The 21,189-nt window shown below is 38.6% G+C and overlaps 1 protein-coding gene across 3 annotated transcripts in view; it reads left to right on the forward strand.

Moving 5' to 3' along the window:
- The first annotated feature begins 18,770 nt into the window (after positions 1 to 18,770).
- The window catches only part of ST8SIA6 (ST8 alpha-N-acetyl-neuraminide alpha-2,8-sialyltransferase 6), a 103,829-nt gene continuing 101,410 nt past the window's right edge, over positions 18,771 to 21,189 (forward strand). For 2 of the 3 annotated variants that reach the window (XM_031939907.1, XM_031939910.1), the window contains exons 1-2: positions 18,772 to 19,044; positions 19,652 to 19,750. In XM_031939907.1, the coding sequence (XP_031795767.1) occupies positions 18,830 to 19,044; positions 19,652 to 19,750 (314 nt within the window). In that variant the 5' untranslated portion in view covers positions 18,772 to 18,829. Of the gene's footprint in view, positions 19,045 to 19,651; positions 19,751 to 21,189 lie in introns of all 3 variants that reach the window. The other variant, XM_031939908.1, reaches the window with a different exon arrangement.

The raw sequence follows: 21,189 nt of genomic DNA on the forward strand, positions 1-21,189 counted from the left end.
ATAGTGGCCAAATGGTTACTTGCAGTAACTAAAACTTCTTGGATAATAAAATCCAAACTGATGGCCATTCTTCTTCTTCTAAATTGAATGTTGTCCTTTTACGGTGAGACAGTTTAGATAAAACCTTCCTGATCCTGTAGATACCTGACATTTTTCTTTAAAATGAACTCTTACTTAAAAAGAAAAAACCTAACTGAAACTGCACAAAGGATTTCTTTTTCTCTGGGTTTCTATCAAGTGGTTTGTTCTGTTTCACACTGCAGTAGTCCTTCTTACCTATGTCTGATAATATTCCTTCCATTTTGGATCTGCTTAATTAGATTTGATGGTTGGCGTGATTAAAAAAAAAAGATTCTTTCTTAAAATGGCAACTCATTTTCTGACTTTAACTTTAGACTTCATAATAATGTTGAATTTTGGTCTTCAGAACATCCCTGCTATTAGTCAAATGTCTAAAAATTTTTTTCTCTTAAGCAAGACCTATTTCTCTCTCATAGTTCCAATTTTTTACACAATTGGAAAGGAAAAAGAAAATGCCCTAAACTCACAACCAAAAACTGTTTATCTTTATGACCCTTGCACCTGGCATGTACTTGATAAATGTTAGTTGAGTTGAATTGAAAATATGAAATTAATTGAAAATGTGAACCCTGGTAGTAGTTATAATATTAATATGCTTATTTAAATGCTTTCATGCAACAAACTTCCTCCCCCCCCATGCCCTGCTCCAAATTATATAGTAGGAAATGCAGCAACTCCTAGGCAGAAGGTAATAATCATTTGGTGACAGCAACAGCATGCAGCTGTTTGTAGGAAGAGAAAGGGGGAAAAAATAACCTCTCTGGCCAACTCTGTGGAAACCATGGGGAAGGATTTGATGGGTTCCTATGGAGACAGTCAAGATTCCTGGGTCCTCAACTGCTAATAACCTACTTTGGGACCATGGAAAAATCCTTTCACCTCCCACTGGCCAAGACCTCACAGCTGGAGAGTAGAGGATAATTAAGAAGTTGTTTGGATAAGATAGAAAACTCTGGCTCTGCCTGAGTTATTCTAATAATTCCAGTCAAACTTCCATGATTTTTGGCTTGAATCATTGGAGCAATTACAGAATTAAAGGAGATTAGAGCTGGGACTTTAAGGAAAAACTAATCCAAGTCTCTCATAAAAGGAAAGTGAGCTCCTGAGAAGTGAAATTACTTCTCCTAGATTACACAGCTAGTAAATGTCAGGAAGAGTTGGATCTCAAATCCAGCCCTTCAGGTTCCAAGTCTGTAGCTCCTTATCCTACAAAACACGTTTCCCTGCCAGAAAAACAACAGCACCAACCAAACAAACAAACAAAACAGCAGAAAGAAAGTCACAAAGAACTAGTGGAGCAAGTGTTGGATACCAATATCCAGGATATCAGAAGGTTTAACTGGTGTTTAATCAGTCTAAAGTTGAAGGACTCTGCTAGAGCTTGGGGAACTTGAAATCAAGGAGGGAGCAGCTGTTTCCTGGAAACTTTAATTTTGCATTCCAAAAATGTGTGCCCTCCTTCCACAATGCTCCGCTTCTAGGGCAGGACCTACATCCCAAAGACCACCATGCTACTATAGCTTCCCCAAAGAACAGCCATGTCCCAAATCCTTGTTGGAGGTTTCACCAGCTCATATTTTAGGAATTATAATTAACTTGCCAAGTATTCCTCTCTTCTATAGTTGGTTTTCAGGCAATAATTTCATTAGACACTTACTACTTCTGATGCTACCCTTTAGGAGAGAATGGCTTCTCTATTCTTGCTCTGGACTGGCCTCTGAAGAGTAAGCATGGAGGTTCTGGACCACTATTATCCTTGAACCTGAGTCTCCCATGCTAATCTCTGCAGATTTGACTCTTCCATCTTATTTAAAGCCCTGGCCTTCTGTTGCCCTTTTTGATAAATTTATGATTCTAGTTCACAATACATTGGCAGAATTCAAATCATAATAATAGCTCAGGTATGGATCCAGTGCATAAAGATTTACAAAGCACTTTACAAGCATCTCATTTTATCGTTATAACTACACCATGAAAGAGGTGCTATTATTATCTCTGTTTTATAGATGAGGAAACTGAGGCTATGAGATTAAGTGATTTGTCTAGGATACATTGCTAATAAATGTCTAAAGAAGGATTCCAAATTAGGTAGGTGTTCCTGATTGCAAATCCAACATTTTCTCTGTTATGCCATAATGCCCCAGGATCCTTTATCTATCATTTTTTGACTCATCCTGGTTGGGGGAGGTGTTCCCCTCTAGAATACAGGTGTGAAACAAACAAAAAAAATACTACATGAAAACAGAATGAATGATAGGTCATTCTGCCCTGACCAAAACAGAATCACAAAGGCTTAGAGGTAAGGTGATGCTCTCATAGAAACCATAAGGATAATTATGGGTAAAATTGGACTTAAAATTTTAAAATAACAATTTTCTTTGTGTTAAATATTATTGAATCTCTAAAGCATTCTGTTTTTGTTTGGTAACTACAAGAGGATAATGTGATCATAACTTTTGAGTAAAGTAGATTGAATAAGGACAGAATACTACATTACAAACACTACATATCAAGGTATTAAAAGGAAATATACAGCATATGCTTTTTTTCCAAATAAGTTTTTATTTAATATTTAAATAAGTTTTAACTAAATAAGTTTAAAGATTATCTTCCTTTTTTATATCTTCATGGTTAGTCCAAGTGTCCCTCTTCCTCCCAAAGAAGCTTCATATATGATAGTATTTAAAAGAGGGGGAAAAAAGCTTCTACTATTGATCTATATATTGAAAAAGTCCTAAAATATGTGCAATATGTAACATTTGTGAACCTCCCACCCTCATGAAGGGGCTCATTTGGGGTGTTTTTTATCATTTTTTTCCATCAAATTCTGTTGGATCTTTAAAAAAATATGGTACATTAACTTTTGATTGTGTGTGTGTGTGTGTGTGTGTGTGTGTGTGTGTGTGTAAAGTTTCTATTTACATTGTTGTAGTCATTGTACAGGAGCAGTTAGATGGTAGAGTAGATAGAGTATTGAACTTGGAATCAGGAACACCTGAGTTCAAATCCAACCTCAAACCCATACTAGATAGGTAAGTCCCTTAACCCTCTTTGACTCAGTTTCCTGATCTATAAAATGAGCCGGAGAAGGAAATGGCAAACTATTCTAATATTTTTGCCAAGAAAACCCCAAATGGGGTCACGAAGAGTAGGACACGACTGAAAAATGACTGAACCACAGATATTATTGTGCATATCATTTTTTGGATCTGCTTTTTTAAACTTGGTATCAGTTCACACATATTATCATAACATGTTAAATAGTTTATTTGCTCTAAGATACATTTTCAGTTCAATAGAACCAGTTACTATTGAATACAGGTGGAATAAGGGCATCATTCAATAGTGCCAATCCTCATTCATCAAACTGTGTATCCCGGAGAAAACTAATTAAGATATGTAAACATGTGGTTATCTCATGGTGCAAAAGAAAAATCACTCTTTGCATATCATGTAGACATGGAGAGAATTATAACTCTCTTGCTACTGGTATAAGCAAATTGGAACATTGCTTTGATCAATGAGTTTGCTAAGACACCCTGCTAAGTAAGTTAGTAGAGGTAACACTTATAAATGCCCTCTTAAAGTATGTGGAATCAGGGCTGAAATCCTAAACATTCAATTCTCAATGACTCTCTAGAAAAGTATTATTTATATACCCTTATAATAAGAAATGGGGGGAGGGAGGCCATGCTACTAGATAAAGGGCCTAAAATTAAGTGCCTTATTAGTCACCAAGGATTTTTTCCCTCTATTATCAGAACCAATGCAGACAATAAATGAACTTTCTATGTTCATCTGACAGTTGAATTTATTCTAAGAGTCCTGATCTGAATGAAAATCTTTAAGTCCCTGGTCATGAAACTCTGCAAAAGTTTAGAGAGCTGGTTGCCATCTGTTTTTCTATTAGTACCCTTAGGATGTTATAGTGAAATGAAAAATCTACTTTTTGTATCCTCATCCACTGGAGTTCAACTTCTTATCCCTGAACTGTTTACTTTCTACATTTCCAGCCTGTGTCATATTTTCCCTTGTTTGACTTCAGACATAATTGGGACTCTCATGGGAATATTTGGTTATTCTGAAGTGTGTTTTTTTGGTGGGAACTCAGATATTCATTCTTGAAGCTTTGTTAAAGATCCAAGAAGCTTATTTCTTTTTTTACCTGTGTCAGGAAACCAGTGAAATAGAGTGGACACTAAATAATTTACTATATCTTTTTAAGGAAAAACACTAAGTAAATATTTCATGCCCTATGGAGTAAATAATACATATCTATATTTAGAAAAGTACAATAAATACTTGATAGACCATCGGGCCATTGGATTCTCTCTCTCTCTCTCTCTCTCTCTCTCTCTCTCCACACACACACACACACACACACACACACACACACACACACACACACCAATTCGATATCTCAAGGATCTCTGATTTCATTAGGTGGGTGCTCCCTCTGTTGACCCAGATTTCAATATGTACCCCCATGGCTTGGAATATGGATGGTGTTCATAAGCTTCCATGGCCTCCAAATTCATCATTTCCTTGTCATACCCGTGTATACATTTTATTTTAGTTTAAGACAGTTTAAAAAAAAAAAACTGATTGCAAACTAATGCCTTCTACTGCATTATGAGTTCTTCCTTCCCTCTTGAGGAATTGAGAAAGGGCAAGTGGACCAATGTCCTGGAACTGATTTGAAGACTGGGTTTGTAAATTAGCCTCTCAGGAATAAGTGTGGAGAATTACATTACTGACTGCCAGTGGGTCATGGAAAACGGGATAAAGAAACTGCCACAGGTAGAGATTAGAGGAGCTTGAACTGGCATCTCAGTATACCCATTTTGAACACCTTTGAGAGATTGCACTGTTTGCTTTGACTTCTTCACACCCATTAAAAATAAGACAGCCATGATCATACACCATGATCAAGAATCTGCATCTCTACTAAAAGCTCTTTCTTTGTGAAGAATGGAACAGTGATTGAATATAAAGTCAGATATGATTATCCCAGTTCAATCTGTGGCATGTTTTGTACATTATGACCAACGTTTCTTCTTATATGATATATATGAAATAATATGATCTAGGGTGAATGCTTAGTATACAATCAATCCACAAAAGTATTTTCTGAATCAGAATACTGCTGTTGCTGACATCAAGGCTGTAGATAAAGTTGTTTAGGGTGCCTTCTCACCAGTTTTTCTAAACCTATCCTTTTTCCTGTCATCAAACCACAGAAATTCAGAAATGAAAAAGCCTTAAGAGATGAGGTAGAAGCACGACCTGAATCTGAGCACAAATCATGTCTACAGCAACTCCAGTTATTGATCCTTCAGTCTTTGCTTGAAGACAAGAAAAAGAGAATACACCTTGTCTTCAAAGACATTGTATTTCAATGAACCTTTATCTCTCTATAATTTCCACCTAGTTTTCTCAGTTCCATCTTCTAGAATCAAATGTAATTTCTTTTTCACCTGAAAGTCCTCCAAATGTTGGAAATTAACTTTCATGTCTACTTTAATTCTTTTCTTCTTTAAGCTGAATACCCCCAGTTACTTCAGTCTATTCTTGGATGATATGGTGACCAATACTCTCACCATCTTGGTTATCTTTCTCTGAGTATATTACAGTTTATCAGAATCTTTCCTGGACATTTATACAGTAGATGTGGTCTAACTAGGACATAGTAGAATGTGACAATCCTTTCCCTTATTCTGGATACTAGGTTTCTTGGAATGCAAACTAAGAAGGTATTAGCATTATGATGATTTGATTCTGAGGAACTGATGGACTTAACTTTCTCAGGACTACTTATTTATATTTTTTAAAAGGACTTTATTACCAAAAATGAATCTTGATTTTATTTTTTTTTATTTTTGCTTTTTTTGCTGAGACATTGGAGTTAAGTGACTTGCCCAGGGTCATACAGCTAGGAAATATTAAGTGTCTGAGGCCAGATTTGAACTTAGTTCCTCCTGACTTCAGGGCTGGTGTTGAATCTTGATTTTAAATACATCAGGGGAGAGAATGATCTATAGCAATCTTTTTCTAACTTCACTCCATGTTCCTCGCTGCCTCTCTGAAAAAAGGACAGTAGGTCCAGGAATAGTCTATAAAGGTTATAAGATACTATTCCCCCCTTCCCCCCTCCCAGACAACTGCTTTCATGGTTGCTCCAGGCAAAAACATTTCAAAATAGAAGAACTTTGTTTTTACTACCTTTCACCTCTTTTGCTGAGCTCTGTTTCAGGTCTCAGAAATAGTTTCCAGAAACCTATAAAAATGTAGAGTGGGAGAAAGAGTAGTACTTCCAGATGGACGCCAGATATTTTCCTCTGCCATAGTATGGTTATAGCTCTACCCCTCTCTCACTATCTTCCTTTTTAATTCAATATTAATTCAAAAAAGCATTGTGGTGCAAAGGATGCATTCTTTGGGCAGAAGTTCACACCTGTTATATCTGTGTTTATGTGTGGATTCTTATACAAAGCATAATTGTTTTCACATGACCAAATATAACCAAATAGATTAATGGAAAACATTTCTGGACCCTTAAATGTCAAAAAGCAAAGCAATTTTTAAGTGACTGTACTTTATAGATTAATAATAGATCATCGGAAAGTCTGAATGGCAATTTATGCATTTATTACAGGTCGTTATCTACATTAACTCTTTCCATTAAAAATAGCCGACTATATTAACGAGAACTCTGAACAAGAAACTGGAGATTACTGACTAACCCTTTTGTTCCTAGGACCAAATACAAGCTTCTTTGTTTATCTTTTAAGGCCATTTCACAGGTTGACCCCAACCTATATTTTTTAGCCTCTGTAGATATTGCTCCTCCTCATGCACTCTGTGATGAGACTAAGTTGGCCATCTTTCTGTTCCTTGTACTCCATATTCCATCTCCTATCTCCATTCCTGAAAGGCACTGGCTCCTTATCTCTGTTCCACCAAATGCCCTTATTCTTTTAAGACCCAGTTCAAGCACCCTTTAATAGTCAATCTTTCTTGATTTCCCCAAGTACTAGCACCTTTTCAAATTGGCTTATTTGACTACCTTATATTTAGTCTATATGGAACAGCTAGGTAGCACAGTGGATAGAGTGAGCATTGGACTTGGAATCAAGAAAACATTTTCATGAGTTCAAATCTAGCCTCAGATGCTTAAGGGCTGTATAATCCTGGTGAGTCACTTGACTCTATTTCCTATAGTTTCCTCATCTGTAAAATAAGATGGAAAAGGAAAGGGTGTTTTTGCCATTAGAAGCCCACTTAGAATCATAGTAAAACATGACTGAAATGGACAGCCAACAAATAGTTGCATAAGTATACATAAATAAGAAAGTGTATTTCTCCTGTTGGAATCTGAGGACTTCAAAAATAGAGGACAACCTCTGTTGAAACCTATGTTTCATTCTGTCTTTGCATTATCTGGAATGAAGAAGATACTTAATAACTGAATCAAGATTATAGATTTGAAACCAGAAGGAATCTCAGAGAGAGTCTTATTTTCAAATGAGGGCACTAAACTCAAGAGAGGTTAAATAACTAGCTGAAAGTCATGTAGTTAATAGGTAGCAGAGCCAGGATCCAAACACAGTATTTGTCACAGTACCATGCCAGCTGTGGCCAAGGGGAGAAGGAGCTAGCCCATGCTTGGTGAGTGCAGTGGTGAAAGGGGAGGGGGCTCTCTCTACTTGCAGGAGAGCAGAGTCCCTGGTTTCAGGTCTGGAGCAGAAAAGATTGCTATAATTTGTAGAGGAACTGCAGGAAATAAAGTCCTTTGCTGAACAGTATGGCTGGGGCCCTCAGCATGGCTTAGAAGTGGAGAGAAGGGTCCAAAGTTGGATCTGAGACAGACCTTAGAGAACCATAGTAGAAGGACCTGAGGCTTGGGACAGCATTCTCCATACCTCAGGACTACAACTTGATTGTGCTGATAGCTGCTAAAAGTAAAATAAAACACAAATAAATAAATGAATATGGATAAGCAAATGAGAAAGAACCCAACTATAGATAGTTACTATGGGGATAGAGAAAATTTGTGCTCATATTTAGAGGAAAATAATGGATTTTTAAAAAAAAAAGTCATTCCTTTTTCAATCAGAAATGTCAAATAGTCCTCAACACAAAAAGAGTTCTTGGAAGAACTTTAAAAGGATTTTTAAAAAATCAAATCAGAGATTCAGAAAAAAATAAGCACAATCCAAGAAAATTATGAAAAAGCAACCAACTGGAAATAGAGAATCAAAAACTTAAGGAAGAAAATAATTCCTTGAAAACTAGAATTGAGTAAGGGAAAGTAATAGCATTCTGAAATACCAAAATCATAAAAGCAAATCAAAAGAATGAAAAAATAGAAGAGAAGGTGAAACATTTCATCAGAAAAACAACCAAGCTGGAAAACAGGTTTAAGAAGTAAGTATATATTTTATTTATAGTGTATAATAACATATAATATTATGTTTATTAACATAACATAATGACATATAACATAATAATATATAACATATAATAAGTAATATAAGAATAGTTGGACTACTTTTTTTGGATACAATATTACAAGAAATTATCAAAGAAAATTGACCTGAAGTTCTACAATGAGAAGGAAAAGTAGAAATAGAAAAAAATCTATTGTTCACCATATGGAAGAGATCCCACAGGAATATCATAGCAAAGTTTCAAAGCTCCCAAATTAAGGACAAAATATAGGAAATGACAAAGAAAAAAAAACAATTTTAATATCATGTCACTACAATAAGGTTACAAAAGACCTGGCAGCTACTACATTGAAGTACCATAGGGCTTAGAATACTATATTTCATAAAGCAAAAGAGCTAGGGTTACAACCAAAGATAATTTACCCAGAAAGATTAAGTATAATCCTGAATGAAAAAAATGCATAGTTAGCATACTCAAAGACTTTAATTTTTTGTCTCAAAACTTATGAGAAAATTTGACCCATAATATTCAGAAGAAATATAAGATAAACATTAAAGAACAATTTTAAGGGGCCCGATAATGCCAGTTGTTTCCTTTATAAATATAAAAATATTAGCAGAATTCTTATGATTGTCATTATTATTTGAGTAGTTTGAAACAGAGTCATAGGCTGAGTTGAGTATGATGGCGTTATTCTAAAATAAAACTGTTGGGAGAGATAAAAAGGAGCAATTTTTTAATATGAATGAGGCATTTTAAAAATGAAGACAGAAGAAGTTACTGGGGAAGAACATATCATGCTGGAACCTTACTCTCACTGGGAATAGGTTAAGAGAGGATAACATATATATCTAGAAAGATAGAATTCAGAAAGAAGTAACAGGGCAAGGGGATAAGGTGGGAGAGAGGGCAGAAGTAAAGCAAAGGAATGAAGAGGGATAGGGGAACTAGGGTGAGAATCATAGTGAGGAAAAATAGGAAGGAGGAACAAGTACAAGTAATTGTAGCTTAAAACGTAAATGGGATAAATTTACCCATAAAACAGAAATGGATAATAGATTAAAATTTTGAATTCAAGCATATGAGAAATACACACAAAAATAAAATAAAGGGCAGGAGTACAGTTTAGAATGTAAAAAAAGCAGGAACAGTAATCATGATCTAAGACAAAGTTAAAATTAAAATAGATTTAATCAAAAGTGAAAAATAGAAAAATTATGCTGTCAACAATATCATTCAAGATTGTTTCATACTATTTAAAATACCTAGATAGTATAAAATAGTTGAGTGTATGCCTACCCAAACAGTCATAGGAACCATATAACATAAACACAAAATACTTTTTTTTTAATACAAACTCAGACCTAAATAATTGAAGTTTATTGAATAACTGAAATAAATAAATAAAGTTATTGTTCATGGGTAGGTAAAGCCAACTTAAGTTTTTAAATGACAATTTTATCTAACTAATATATTCATTCAATATCATCCCAATTAAATTAATAAAATATCATTTTAGTGAATTAGAAAAATAACAGTTCATTTTATAGAACTGGTGATGAGGAACTTCAAAGAAACCAAGGGGAAAAAACATGTAAAGGAAGTAGATGCAAAAGAATCCTCCTTAAAATATATTATGAAGTGAGAACATTGTTGAAGAATAAAAAGTATAATTTCAATTATTTTAACTAAATTTTCTTGTATAAATGAAACCTATATAATCCCAAAACAGAAAGAATGAAGAAAATTGTGTTTGGGGGGTTCATAGATAATCTCTCAGGATGTTACTGGTTGGAAAATTGTTGTGGACTAGGAAATGAGCTATTTGATTTAGTAAAACACTTGGACATATAAAGGAAGATGCTATCTACCTTTAAAGAAACAGATGATAGGAGGAAATAAGCATAGTATGGCCTTACATATATGTGCAAGTGTGTATACAGATAGTGATACACTGTGTGTATGTGTATATATGTATGTTTGTATATATGTATTGTTTAATCAACAAGGAAACAAAGCTAAGCACATTTGACAATAATGTATGGTATTTATTATTATCGATTTTCTTGAAATGGAAATTAATAGTTTTATATTGAATCTTCTGGTCTGTTGCATACATGACATTTTTTTTCCTTTTCTCATTTTGTATTTAAGTTTGAAAAATTTTAAAATCCCCAATTAAAATTTAAGAAAGTGGAGGGAATAATAAGTCCAAGGAGCTATATGCTGTTAAAAATAGCTTTTTACCTTGATACCAGCTTTAATTTTTTTTACTTCTTCCTTTTATTGTGCTTTTTCCTGCTGTCTTTAGTGATTGAAGTTTCCATTCACATTTAAACTATTAGAAGCAGCCTTTATGATAGCCATTGGCTTCTTTCAGACAAAAACAAATAGTTCTATTATTTACTAGAAAAAATGTTTGTCTCTACATTGTAAATTATCTAAAGCATTTGTGTCAAAATAAAATGTCATGTTTATTTTAAGCTTATATTTCTAATCTATTCATACTAGTAGTTAACGTTTTGTTTCTCTTTTCCAAGATCTACTAATTCTTTTCATATTAGTTTGAACAGGTCAAGAAAATACAAGATATAATTTAAAGGCAGAACTGCCAACAGCTTGTAGCCGTCTGCTTCCTCTTGTCCCTTACTACCACCCCTGAATTAATGTGGGAGAAGACTATTTCTTAGTACAGATAGCAAAATATCTTTTCAGTAATTTTCCTTAACCTTAGAAAAGTAAGATCAAATCATATTTACCAGCAGGAGAAATATATTTTTTGTTTCAAAACAATGTTACATAAGGGCAAATATTTACATGGGCAGTTAGGTCGCTTGGTGGATAGAGCACTGGACACCAGTCTCAGATGCTTGATCCTTACTAGCTGTGTGACCCTGGGCAAGTCACTTAACCCAATTTGCCTCAGTTTTCTCATCTGTAAAATAAGTTGAAAAAGGAGATGGCAAACCATTCTAGTATCTCTGCCAAGAAAACCCCAACTGGTGTTACAAGGAATAGGACATGACTGAGCAAAATAAAAATATTTACATAGTGCTTTAAATATTTTCTCTCCTCTAGGCATTATATTAGCCTTTGAAGTAGATGCTATTATTAGCTCCATTTTACCAATAAGGAAACTGAGACTAAGATATATAATGGGAAAAAGCTCTGGATTTTGAATAAGACTTTGATTAGAAACCCGGTTCAGAAATTTACCATCTATTCCTCAATTTCTCATTGGAAAGATTAGGACATTGGGTTAGATCATTTCTAAAATTCTTTCTACTCTGTCCTATGATCATATAAATTCTGAAATGATGGAGAGAAAACAATTTGTCTTGAATACCGATTTTGTTAAGCCAACATAGATGCACTAATTCTGAATCATACCCATCTTGGTGGACGTATGAATGATGCTCGTATGAGGAAAGAATAGTGTTATGTTGAGTTCATTGCTTTGAGCCTATAGAAATCTAACTCTCCCTGTTTCTTTTCAGCCATAATAAGAATACTAATGTTGAGCTGTAAAAAAAAATTCAGGATATGGAGGAATTCAAAACTGCTAATTATAACCAGTCCATAAACTGTGGATGAAAGTTTTAAGTATTTTGATGATATTTTTCCAGTCTAGTTCACAGTTTGGTCATTGTTGGAAATCGATTTTTATAGCAGGTTGCAGAACCACGAGGTTTATTAACAGCCCACACTGCCTAATAATTCTGGAATGGCAGACCCAGGAATATTCTGCGTGCTACGGCTCCTATATGATGTAGGGAATGTCTCAAAGGCTTTCACTTCCATGGTTACTACTATTCTTCTAAAGATGGGAAGAGAAGACTAAGATGAAATGTTTATAAAATGTAAGCTCTTAGCTCTTTGGGCTGGGGAGTTTCATATTCTTATACCATGTGCATCTAGGTGGCACCACAGTGTTTAGAACAGTGGACCTGAGTTCAAATTTGAACTCAGGCACTTATAGCTTTAGTAGCCCATCCCCTTTGCCTCAGTTTTCTAATCTGCAAAATGGACTGGAAAAGGAACATCCCAAATGGGGTCACAAAGAGTCAGATACAACTCAACAACAACCACCACCATAACAGCATACCAAGAATAGTTCATAATGTTGTCCCTAGCTCTGGTGACATTTGAAGCTGTTTTATAATATGCTTAGTTAATAATGTATGGCTTTAGACTTTAGAAATTAGACAAAATTTATTTCAAATTATTTGTGATTATAAACATATAAATATAATTCGTTCCATTAAATAAAATTAATTATAATTATATTCTATTAATTATAAATGTGAATATAACAATTACAATAATCTATGTTAAGTATAATAATATATACATATATTATAAGTATTATAATCTCAAAATGAGGATCCTTTTGTGAGCATATATCTATCAACATATATGTATCAATATGTACATGTCTATATCTACATGTACACACATACTAATATGCACATACATAAGACATAGACACATTGCCCCAGAAATCTTAGTTCAATCTCAAGCTTTTAAAAGCAGATTGTGAAATACCTTATATGTGCATAAATTTGCATATGAACTCAAATGTATATGCATTTAAGCCAGTTATGATAATATTTCTGACCACCTTTGGGTTTTTTAAAATAACAAAAGCTAATACACACAAAATTTTAAGAGTTAGAAAGCATTTTACATATATAATCTCATTTAAGCTTCATAATAATATATTATATATATAATAACTTCTGAAATAGATGCCCATTATATATCCATTTAATAGATGAAGAATCAGAGACTAAGATTGACTTACCCAGTCATGAGGCTAATAAATATCTTAGACAAGATTCAAATTCTGGTCTTCTTGACTCTACATTTAATAATTCATTCACTGTACCACTAAAATTCCCTGTGAAAGTATATATTTCCCAATGAGATGGTTCAGGCCAATTCCATTAGAATTGTGATGGAGAGAGCCATTTGCATGCAGAGAGAGGACTATATTAACAACAAAGTATTTTCACTTTTTTTTGTTGTTGTTTGCTTATTTTTTGTTTTCTTTCTCATTTTTCCCTTTTTGATCTATTTTTTTTTCTTGTGCAGCAAGATAATTGTGGAAATATATATAGAAGAATTGCATGTGTTTAATCTATATTGGATTGCCTGTTGTTTAGAAGAGGTGAGAGGTGGGGGGGAGGGAGAAAAAATTGGAAGACAAGTTTTTGCAAGGTGAATGTTGAAAATTATCTTTACATGTATTTTGAAAAATAAAAAGTTATTATAAAAATAAAAATACATGTTTCCCCATTATATTATTTTCTCATTTTTTTCTAGTAAAAAATTGTCACATGACATCTGGCAGGTAGGTGCTGCTGTTTTGAATACCAGGCCTGGAGTTAGGAAGATTCTTCTTCCTGAGTTTAAATCTGGTCTCAGACACTAGCTGTGTGACCCTGGGTAAGTCACTTTTCCGTCAAGGCTGGGAATCTTTCATTCACTTCTTTTTGTGCAATATTTGTGTTCCTGAATAATTGCATGTGTGTTACATTTTTATGCAGTAAATTTATTTCTAAAGAGTTCCATGCAGATTAAATCAATTTTTAAAAATCACATTTTGAATACAGCAGAAAGATGCCTATTTAAAGGAAACCTACAAGAAAGGAAATTTTTTAAAAGGGAAAAATTTTTAAAGGGAAAAAAAACTTCTACAAAATAACTTGGGGGAGTCTGGATGTGTTGATTTATTGTTTTTAGGGGCTCCCAGTGGGAGCATTCTGTCTTTCAATACAGAACAACTATTCTGCTGTTTCTGTAGTCTGCCCTGGGAAATGAGAGATTAAGTAAATAGCTTCAGGTCACATAGCCTCAGTCAGAATTTGAACTCAGGTTTTCCTAAATTAGAGGCCAGCTCTTTAAGCACCCCACCACAATGCCTCTTAAACTAATAATCTAAATTATTCGATTTTGTAATTTCAATTTTAGAAAATCCCTCTGAAGTGAAATATAACTAGGGAATAGAAAAAATACTAAATCTGCTTAATTGCCCAATGTATTCTAAATTCTTATTTCAAATCAAAGTAGACACTCAATTCCTCTAGGCAGAAATATTTAAGTCAAAATCATTTTTAAAAATCAGTTCAGAATTGTCAGGGAGTCATTTCAGTAGTGTATGACTCTTTGTGACCCCACTTTGGATATTCTTGGCAAAGATATCAGAATGGTTTGTTATCTTTTTCTCCAGCTCAACAGGGTTAAGTGACTTGCGCAGAATCACATAGCTAGTAAGTGTTGAGGTAAAACTGGAATTCATGAAGAATTTCTAATTCAGACTCTTAATTTTGCAAATATTTACTCCCAAAGTTACTAAACTGTATGTATCTTGTGACTCCATGATATAATTACTATTCCTATAATTTGAAGATATCAAGAAAGAAAAAGACTGATATGTATAACAATATTTATAGCACCTCTTTTTTTGTGGGGCTAAATGACTAGAAACTAAAGGAATAGAGAAGAAACTGTCACCTGAGAATGTCTGAACAAATTCTGGAATGTGCAGGAAATGGAATATTATTATTGTGTAGTAAGAAATAATGAACAGGATATTTTTATTGGAGTTTTTTTTATTTTCAAAACATATGCAAGGATGATTTTTTCAGCATTCACCCTTGAAAAAACCTAGTGTTCCAATTTCCTTCCCTTCCCCTCATGTCCTCCCCTAGATGGCATGTAATCAAATATATGTTAAACATGGTAAAAATATAAGTTAAATCTAAAATAGGCATACTTATTTATACAATTATCTTGCTGCAAAAGAAAAAGCAGATCAAAAAAAGAGAAAGAAAATAAAATGCAAGCAAACCACAATAAAAATGAAATGCTATGTTGAATCTACCCTCAGTTCCCACAGTTCTCTCATCATCACATTTTTTTTTAAAGAGAAACCTGAGTGGAGTTGTATAAACTGATGCAGAGTGAAGTGAGAAGAACCAGGAGAACAATTTCTACAGTAACTTCATCATTTAAAAGACAAATAACTTTGAAAGACTTAAGAACTCTGATCTGTAACACAATGGCCAACCACAGTTCCCAGAGGACTCATTATGAAATATGCTACCCACCTCTTGACTGAAAAGTGATTAACTTAGGGTGAAAATGTGACATACGCTTTTTTGACATGGCCAATTAGGGAATTTGTTTTGCTTGACTATATATGTTTCTTACAAATGGGGGGCATAGGAGGAAGGAAAATATTTTTAATTGGAAAAAAAGAAATTTTAGCAATCTAAGGTGTTGCTGAGTGACAGAGCTAGAACCAGAATCCAGTCTCCCAGCTTAGGGCTTAATTACACTAGGCAGTTCTCTATGGTAGTATGTTTGATTCACAATGTAAGAAAAGAAAAAAATCAGCAGTTAAACCTTCTTGACACAGACTCTGATGACATTTTCCAAGATAGCATTGTCAGCTTCCTAAAATTGCAGCATCCTTTATGTTTGAACATACAGCTGTCTTGGTTCTATTGTCTTTATGAACTCAAAGATTTAACATATTTTCATAGGATCATAGGATCATAGACCAGTCTTTTTCCACATGAGAAAGTCAAGGCTTGGGAAAGTTGAATAACTTGCCCATTGTTACACAGATAAGTAATCATCAGAGGTAGCGTTTTCAATGTTGTTCCTCAGATTTTAAAGATCTCTCTTTCCACTGTGTTACGCTATCTCTCCAACTCTCCTGTTGCTTTTATAAATCTGCCCTCTCCTCCACAACTCAGTAATTTAGCATAATGAATGTGCAGTTCTCCTGCTAGTTAATGGTAGCTGAAACTGTGGATTTTTACACCAAACCAAACAACTTGGAAATCACCAGAGATCATGTTTTCTTCTTGAGGAGATGAGGATGCTATCTATATATAGAAAAGGATTGTTTTTCCCATTAACCCAATGGTCATCAGATAACATATTCCTATATACATCATTTGGCACCTCAGTTTGTGCTATCACAGAAGATGAATGACAGTAAGTATTTAAAGAACTCTATTATGTGTCAGGGACTTGTGTCCATCAGGAGCATTTGAAACAATTCTTAATACTAAAAATCACTGGTTTTTTAAAGGCTAAGACTCAAAAGCAAATTTTAACAGTGAGTTCAGAATTCCCATCTAATACTTACAATTATCTTATCAATGAAGATGACCGTTTAAAAATCTCTTACTGCTAGCCATTGGCTTAATAAAAATGAGACTTCATTTGTGGCAGAGTCTGCTGATGTCTTGCATCTAGCAGGGCCGAGAGGGTAAACTTTAGTAAATCAGCTAAAATTGAAATCTCCTGTCTTAGACAATAATGCCTTGTTTTCTTGGTTGCAACCATCTTTGGCATGAAATGTCTAAGCAATTCAGCTCATAGCAGAAATAAAACTGCCAAAATATATCTCTAATTCAGCTTGCCTTTCCATGGTATAGATAACAATACTATATGTGATACAACAGAGAACATAACCTTTCAAATATGTGAGAAAAATTGGATTGGATATGCTTGTTTATAAGAATTCCAAAACTATCTGGTGATATGAGAATACTGAATTTGGAGTCAGAGGACCTAGATTTAACTCTGCAACTGTGTGACATCAGACACACAATTTCTCTTGGCATTTGTTTGTTGGTTGGTAAAATGAGAGTAGGGCAGTTAGGTGGCAAAGTGGATAGAGCACCAAGCCTGGAAGCAGGAAGACTCAACTTCCTGAGTTCATATCTGGCTTCAGACACTTACTAGCTGTGTGACCTTGGGACTGAGTAACCCTATTTGCCTAAAATCTGTAAAATGAGCTAGAGATGAAATGGCAAACCAATCTAGCTAAGAAAACCTCAAATAGGGTCACAAATACTCCAGCATGACTGAAATAACCTGAAGAATGACAAAATGAGTGGACTGGATGAAATGACCTCAAAATGTCCTGTCTAGCTCTGGATCTACATTCCTATGAGCACTATCCTTAACTGCATAACATATATTTAAGGTAATAGTAGACAAATAAATAGATAACAGATAAGTATCAGTCTTTTACAAAAGTAGTGCCTCTTGCTATTGATTGATTACTGCATAGTGTATGTATGGTTGAATATACCAACACTTGACTTTTTAAGTATTTAATGCTTCCTGTCGCAGTTCCCTCTTCCTATGACCCATAAAGCTGTAAAGTTGATAGATGGTCCACCTTGTGTTAGAATCATAGTCACTCTGGAAATTCCTTCCAAAAAACTGGACCTAGGACTCGTTAAACTGGCAGAGCCCTCCGCCCCAGCCGCTTCTTCCTCTGATTGACTGGCTCTTCCCAGTTGTTGCTTATTGTTTTGTCTTGTAGGGGAGGAGGACCATGACATCAGGGAGGTGGCGTCCTGACATGCAAATGACTTGGATTTAAGTAGGGGAGGGCTGTGCAAAGTCACCTGCCTCACTTTCTCCTCCCAGCATCTGGGTTTAGTGACAAGCTATTCATCAGGATGACTGGAGATGGCCCTGGATTCGGGTCTCAATTTGACGGAGTCCCTCCCCAAGACCCTCCTCCTTCTGATCCTCTCCTTTCTTCTCTTCCAGGCAGCGTTCTTATTCTCCCCTTGACTTTCTCTACCATGAACAGTCCCTGATACCTCTATCTCCCCTCGCCCCCAACTTTTCAGTTTTTAAGGGTTTCTTTTTTTTTAAGGGTTGCCTTATCCTGGGCTTCTTTAACTTTTTCCACCTCCAACCCCCCTCCCCTTTTTTTTTGCCCAAGAAATCATTTCATATAAGCATATGAAATAGATATTTAAATAAAACATGTCCTGCTGATAAATCATGACTTCGAGACTGACTTTCAGGGAGGAGACCCTCTTTTTAAGAAGTTGGGTCTCAGCCTGTTGGAATGAAAGCGCCAGGAGGGCAGGGAATGTTTTTCCGCTCCTCTCCCCCTTCCCCCCGACTCCGCAGAGCAAAGTTTGGCCTCGCTTTAAAAGCGCTTCGGGAGTAGACCCCACACCTGGGAAATTCTTCATTTGAGAAGGGAGGTGGAGGAGAGAAGGAGGGGGCGGCCCTCGGCACAAGTTCCCGCAGCCCCGCCCGGCCCGCACTCCCACGCAGAGGAGGCGGGCGCCCCGCGGGGGTCCCGCGGGCGGCTGGGCCGGGGCAGGGAGGCGGGCACCGGGCGGCCCCCGGGGCCCGCGCGGCGGGGGCCGCCAGCGGCGCGGCGCCCCGGGGGTCGGCGGGGCGGGTCGCGCGCTCGCTGGCTGGCCGGGAGCCGTCGCTGCTGCGCTGTCGCCGCCCCTCGATGTCGCCGCCGCCTTTAAAGGCTCGGGCTCGGCGTCGCCGCTGCTGCGCTGGCGGCGGCGGCTGTGGGCTGGGCAGGGCTCGGGCTGCCGGGTGCGGGCGGCGGCGGCGGCTGCTCAGGATGAGGGCTGCCGTCGCTCTGCTCACCGTGCTCGCCAGCCTGCTCCTCTGCCTCTATCTCCTGTGGCTCACGGCTGACGGGCCCCTGAGCTCCAGGTAAGACGGGCGCAGAGCGCGCGGCTCCTGCCCTCGGAGCCCGGAGCCCGCCCCAGCTGAGCCTCCGGGACACGCGGGCTGCCGACGGCCCCCGGGGGGACAGAGGGGGCGAAGGCGGGGACCCGAGCGCGCTCGGGCGGGAGGGGACGCTAGTCTTTCCCTTGTCCGTCTTCTCGGCTCCCGGAGAGCCCGAGCAGCCAGCAGACCCCCGGGGCGCCCCGCAGACTCTCGGCGCTCCCCGCAGACCCCGGGGCGCCCCGCAGACCTTCGGCGCTCCCCGCAGATCCTGGGGTACCCCTCCGTCCCCGGCGCTCCCCGCAGACCCCGGGGCACCCCGCAGACCTTCGGCGCTCCCCGCAGATCCTGGGGTACCCCTCCGTCCCCGGCGCTCCCGCAGACCCCTGGCTCCCCGGGCGCTCCCCGTAGACCCTCGACGCTCCCTGCGGTCCTCTAAGTTCCCCCGGCGCTCCCCGCACGCTCCGGGGCCCCCCGTAGATTCCGGCGTTCCGCAGCCCCCTAGGCTCCCCCGGCCCGCTCCCCACGATCCCGGTCTCTGAGCACAGCCCGCAGCCGAGCTGTCTGACAAGTTAGTTTCCTTCTTCCCCAGGGACTGGAGAGGCGAAGCCCGGAAAGCCGTCAATTTCACCCCGGGAGTGCCCAGGAAGCTCGGTTTCCCCTTGGAGCCGGCCGCGCTCGCCACGAACAGGTACCGGCAGCGGGGAGGGCAGGAGCGCCCGGGACACGCACCCGCGGGGGACCGGGGCACACGGCCCCTCTTTGGGCTGGCTGCTCGGGATGCCGCCCCCACCTCGCTCAGGTCTTTTCGTCTAAGGATAGACCCGAATAAAACCGCCTCGGGTGTCCGGAGCGCCCCATGGGCTGTTTGCGGACAGTGAGCGAGAAAACCAGACCATGGAGTATCCATTGATGGGTTTAATTTTTTTTTTACCTTTGACTCCCATGACTGACGATGTGGCTGCTTTGGGCACAGATGGTGGAGCCCCCAGTTAATTCGTACAGAACGTCTGTTCTCTGATAAAGTAGAGAGCAGGTTTTCCTTCGGCCCTTGTGGTTTGTGTGTGTGAGTGACCCAAGTAGAGAGCAGGTTTTTAACGCCCCTTGTCCTTTGCTGTGTGTGTGAGTAGCCGTACACATGCGACGGATTCGTTTTCCGGATTGTGGGTGTTAGAAATGTTCACGTTCACACCCTGGAGCCCTCAGCTCCCGAGCGGCTCAAGGTGAGTGTGGGCTCCTGCTTTTGAAAATGAGTGTCTGGCTAGATGGGAAAATCCAGCTACAGTTGGATGGTGTTGGTGCTGCGGGCCCCTCACACACACACACACACACACACACACACACACACACACACACGGCAAACGGCAACCGCCAATATTCTCCCCTTTCCCCCCCCTCCTCCAGGAATGTAACCTGTGTAACTTTTTAAAAAATATTTCCTTTTCTGCTTTTACTTTCCATCTAGAACTAGTAAGATCAGAGAAATCCCCATTTTTCTATGCTCGGAACACTTTTTAAAGGCACCTTGAAAGCCTGGTTTCAGGAATCGTTGGAAATTACACTTAAATTCTTGCTTGTCTTTCTGCGGGTTCTCACCCCCCCCTTTTTTTCCTGGGGCCCCGGGATCCTTCCCCCTTGCCCGCCGCTGTCCAGCCTCTCGCTCCCTGTGCTTAGCCCTTGTCTTGTTGCTCCCCGGGTTCAGGACGGCGTTCCGGCCCTCTCGTTCCTGCTTGTCTCAGGTTTGTGGTTTCCATCTCTCTTCCCCGGCTCTCCTATGAGATGTTTGTCTGGCTACTGTGATCTGTGGGAAAGCTGCAGAAAAAAATGGCCTGGAAGTGTTGGCAGCGAGCACTTGGGAGAGGGGGCCGTGCAGTCGGCTCCGCTCTGCCCGCACGCATTGACAGCGGAGCAGAGCAGCCGAGGGGAGCTGCCCCGGGGAGAGAGCGGGGCAGCTCCGGGGCTGCGCCCTTGCCATACGGGGATGAACGGGAAAGGGGAGAAGGGATCTGGGAAGAAATCCTGCCCCTGCTGTCCATCTGCGGGAACTGAGCTTGAAGAGGAGCTGCTTCCTTGGGCACTCAGACACCAGCAATGATTCGGAAGTTGGCTCAGGGCTTGCTTTTCTAGAGA

The sequence above is a fragment of the Sarcophilus harrisii genome, chromosome 5 (genome assembly GCF_902635505.1).
Source record: "Sarcophilus harrisii chromosome 5, mSarHar1.11, whole genome shotgun sequence".
NCBI classification, from domain to species: domain Eukaryota; kingdom Metazoa; phylum Chordata; class Mammalia; order Dasyuromorphia; family Dasyuridae; genus Sarcophilus; species Sarcophilus harrisii.